The sequence below is a fragment of the Eufriesea mexicana genome, unplaced genomic scaffold (genome assembly GCF_001483705.2).
Source record: "Eufriesea mexicana isolate 0111107269 unplaced genomic scaffold, ASM148370v2 scaffold956, whole genome shotgun sequence".
Taxonomy (NCBI): Eukaryota; Metazoa; Arthropoda; class Insecta; order Hymenoptera; family Apidae; genus Eufriesea; species Eufriesea mexicana.
In genome coordinates this window covers 356953-360313 of record NW_016909085.1, presented here as the reverse complement: position 1 = coordinate 360313, position 3361 = coordinate 356953, and the positions used below count along the sequence as shown (strand labels likewise).

The following is a 3361-nucleotide window of genomic DNA, read 5'->3' as shown; positions in this document are numbered from 1 at the left end:
AAGCATTGCGATGCAAAACTTTGCATACGTGTGTATAATACGTGTGTCGTGTGTGTACATAGCTATCTACTTATATACATATATATACATATATATGAATATGTATATATATATATGTAACATTTAAGTAGGATTCGTTGAATTTGCTGCGATGTCTTCCACGAAAATTCGAAGTGATACCGTTCGATACTTAATCGTTGGAAAAAAAGAAAATGGAAAAGCATTCCGAACAGGTGAAGATATATCTAACGATCAACGTAACACATTATCTCGTATATATCGTTTAACCACATTTGTAGCCGACGTACAATAGTTTCACAGACACTTCTCGCTCGTTCAACGTTGTCAACGTTCGGAAATCGTGATCATGCGATTCGAAAGATGTTTCGAAACGAGAGTTCGTATGAGATCCTCGAAGCCCCGATGGCCCAAGTTCTAGCAGATAAAACTGTCGCGTGCCTCGAAACGAGGAGTGATGAATTTCAATGCTTACCGCGAAACGGTAGCTCTCGAGAGCTACAGTTCTCGCTGCAAAAGATTCGTTTGTACGTGGGAAAGAGAAACTAACGCTGCCATCGTCGTCGATCATCGTTGTTCACCAATAATTTGAAATTCCTTCCAACCTAAGGTTAGGTAACCTTCCAACAGCATGAAACGAAGAGGCGCAAGGAACAATCTCGTTGCGAAAAGCGTATGCTAAGAGGGAACGGAAGAATTTTCCTTAATGGAAATTTATCGTAACGAAACGATAGAAAAAGGATTCACGCGTTTGGTGAAACGAAGGCAACCAACCAGTTTCCCTTCTCCGAAGAGTCCAAAAGCGAGCGTTCCTTTCGGCTCGCATAAAACGTAAACTTAAAGCGTGTCTGCGACTGATAGGATGAATTCTACATACTGGCCGTGTGATTAAAATTACAGAAACGTGCGTTTATAGTCTCGTCGAAGACTCTGTTCCATCTTTAAAGGAAAAGATGCATTTCGCTCTCGTTCGATATACTCGGTAATAAATACGTCATTGGTTGTTTTATCGGATTACCTCCTTCGACGATATGTTCAGTCTTTGATGCCTCATCGTTTCTCGTCACAAACGAAACGTGTCAAAGCGTAAAGGTATACTTTTCTTGTGCTTGTAATCGACTCGAAGTACTCGAAGCTTTGCTTCTTTCATCGGCGAGCTACTCGAGGTGCTACTCTCTCTCTGTGCGGTGATTAGTACCATTCCGGAGGTGTCGTACCATGTCGTATAGAAATCTACGATGAACTGACCACACGGTTCGGGAACGAATTCCTTCGTCGAGCATCGAAAGAAAAGGAAACGTTATTCCAGCAGCGATCGGTCCGTCGAACGGTGCGATGGACTCTTCATCAGCGACGCGATCGATCCTCGCGACGAGGTCCACGAACATTCCCGATTTTTGGCGATTGCTCTTCCCCGCGAGACAATTTTTCTCGATCGCGTTAAAGAATCAGCTGGTTCGCCTTGGTCGGCGTCGCAGCGTTTTGGAAGATCGTACATTTAGCTGCTTCGAACAGGTCGATTGAGTTGGAATCACGTAGTCAGGCATCCGTCTCACCTTTCAGCCTGAGACGGGCAAAGTCCTCGAAGATTATGTCGTCGCCGTCAGCATCCCTGAAATAGAAACAGCGAGAATGTTAGAAATGATAAAACCGATACGAACCTTATGTTCGTATCATGACCGGTATGTACAATAATTGTATCATGACGTGGAATGAGAAACGAATTGTAATTCGCGTAGTATACGTCGACGAATCGAGCGAAATGTGTCTGGAAATCGTTAGTTAAATATCGATCACGTACGTGTCCAATTCAATCAGATTCGTGTCAAGCGGAATCTCGCCACTATCTGCCGTTTGCGTCGGACTGGGCCGTGCGGTGGGTGGCGCTGGTTCCTCTTCTTCCGGTTTCGGATGCATCAAGATGAACGGCAGTTCCGCTACTAATTCGCTGCTAACAATGCGAATTAAATTCTCCTTTCATTTCCTGGCCGTGCTCGGGTCCGCGTTATAAATTCATCGATATAAATTGGTATAAACGGAGACAACGCTGCGTGGAAGAAACGCTAACGGTAACGGAAACCATCCCGTGATTCCGGTTCCCGGCTTCGTGTTTCTCCAAAGCAGATCGTCGATAAAAGGGACGAACGTCTAAACTCACCGTGCTAGGGTCCCAAGGCAGAGCTTTACTTTCACTTTGTACTGGACGAATATCCCGAGGTTCTCGCGTTGCGAGGGATCCCCACTGCGAAACAACACGAAATTCATGGATTTCCAGTTCATCTTTTCACCGGCGATCTTGCAATCCGAGCATGCATAGTTTGCAGAACAATTCCAATTCACCGGGAAGCGACAAGCGTACAGTTCAAAGGAACATTCTAAGGAACAATAGCAGGAAAGTACCGTGAAGCTAGTAGCCGGGATGGAGGTAGCCTCAACATCTCGAGATCGTAAAGGAAGCTTTGAGAACGAGCAAAGTATCATGCAGCTTCAAAGCAACAAGTGCAAAGCGACCATTCAGACCAAAAGAAGCGGAGGGACAGGGTGTATCGATTTTGTTTAAACATGGTTGCTTACACGTCTGGAGCATCGTACGATTCGATGCGAAAAGTGCGGCCGAAGTACGAGTACCAAACAAACGCACGGAGCGTAACAGCGTATGAGAAATAATTTCCAGTCAGGAATAATATCAAACAAGTTGAATTATTCGCTTGCGTTCAGCTTCCACCGCACTCGTTCCTTCGTATACGTTGGATATATCTATTACTAAGAGTGTTTGAGAGTTGCAGCAGTGTCGACGAAGCACAATCGATTCTCTAATGCGTTTCTATAGCGTCTTAGATCGGAAAATTCGACAAATCTAAGATACATGGCCGATCCAACCGACTAACTAGGTACATTCGTTCCCTGTGCAACGTAGATGAAATGGTGTCGAGAGATACGCGCTGATGCTCTCAAAAGCAGCTAAAACGCAATGCCTGAATCTCATCCCGCGATCTGCGCTAAACGTACCAGTCTGCTACATGACTGATCAGCAAACTCATTTCTCAAAGAGGGAAATTATCGAAAATACGGTAAAGCACGATAGAACGTCACGCTGCTGTTCACGACTTCTCGCCTGTCGTTCTACAAAACGATGGTCGGTCGTAATCGCGGATTGGCCGCGATTATTCGCATAATTGCGTGTAATTATCGCCACGCCGTGTCTTCATCGCCTAATCGAAAATAACAATGCGGACGTAATTGCTTCACACGAAACCGCGATTCGCTCTTTTTGCACGATGCTTACCGTAATTCCAGCCCGTGGATCGATCAATTTCACCGTCTGCTTGTTGAGTCGGAAGAG

The 3361-nt window shown here is 45.1% G+C and overlaps 1 protein-coding gene across 2 annotated transcripts in view; it reads right to left on the bottom strand.

Moving 5' to 3' along the window:
* Positions 1-557: 557 nt before the first annotated feature.
* krz (beta-arrestin protein kurtz) overlaps positions 558-3361 on the bottom strand; it is a 27469-nt gene continuing 24665 nt past the window's right edge. For both annotated transcript variants that reach the window (XM_017899570.1, XM_017899569.1), the window contains exons 6-8: positions 2177-2260; positions 1820-1969; positions 558-1630 (exon numbers count right to left, since the gene is read on the bottom strand). In XM_017899570.1, coding sequence (XP_017755059.1) covers positions 1558-1630; positions 1820-1969; positions 2177-2260 — 307 coding nt within the window. In that variant the 3' untranslated portion in view covers positions 558-1557. The remainder of the gene's footprint in view (positions 1631-1819; positions 1970-2176; positions 2261-3361) is intronic.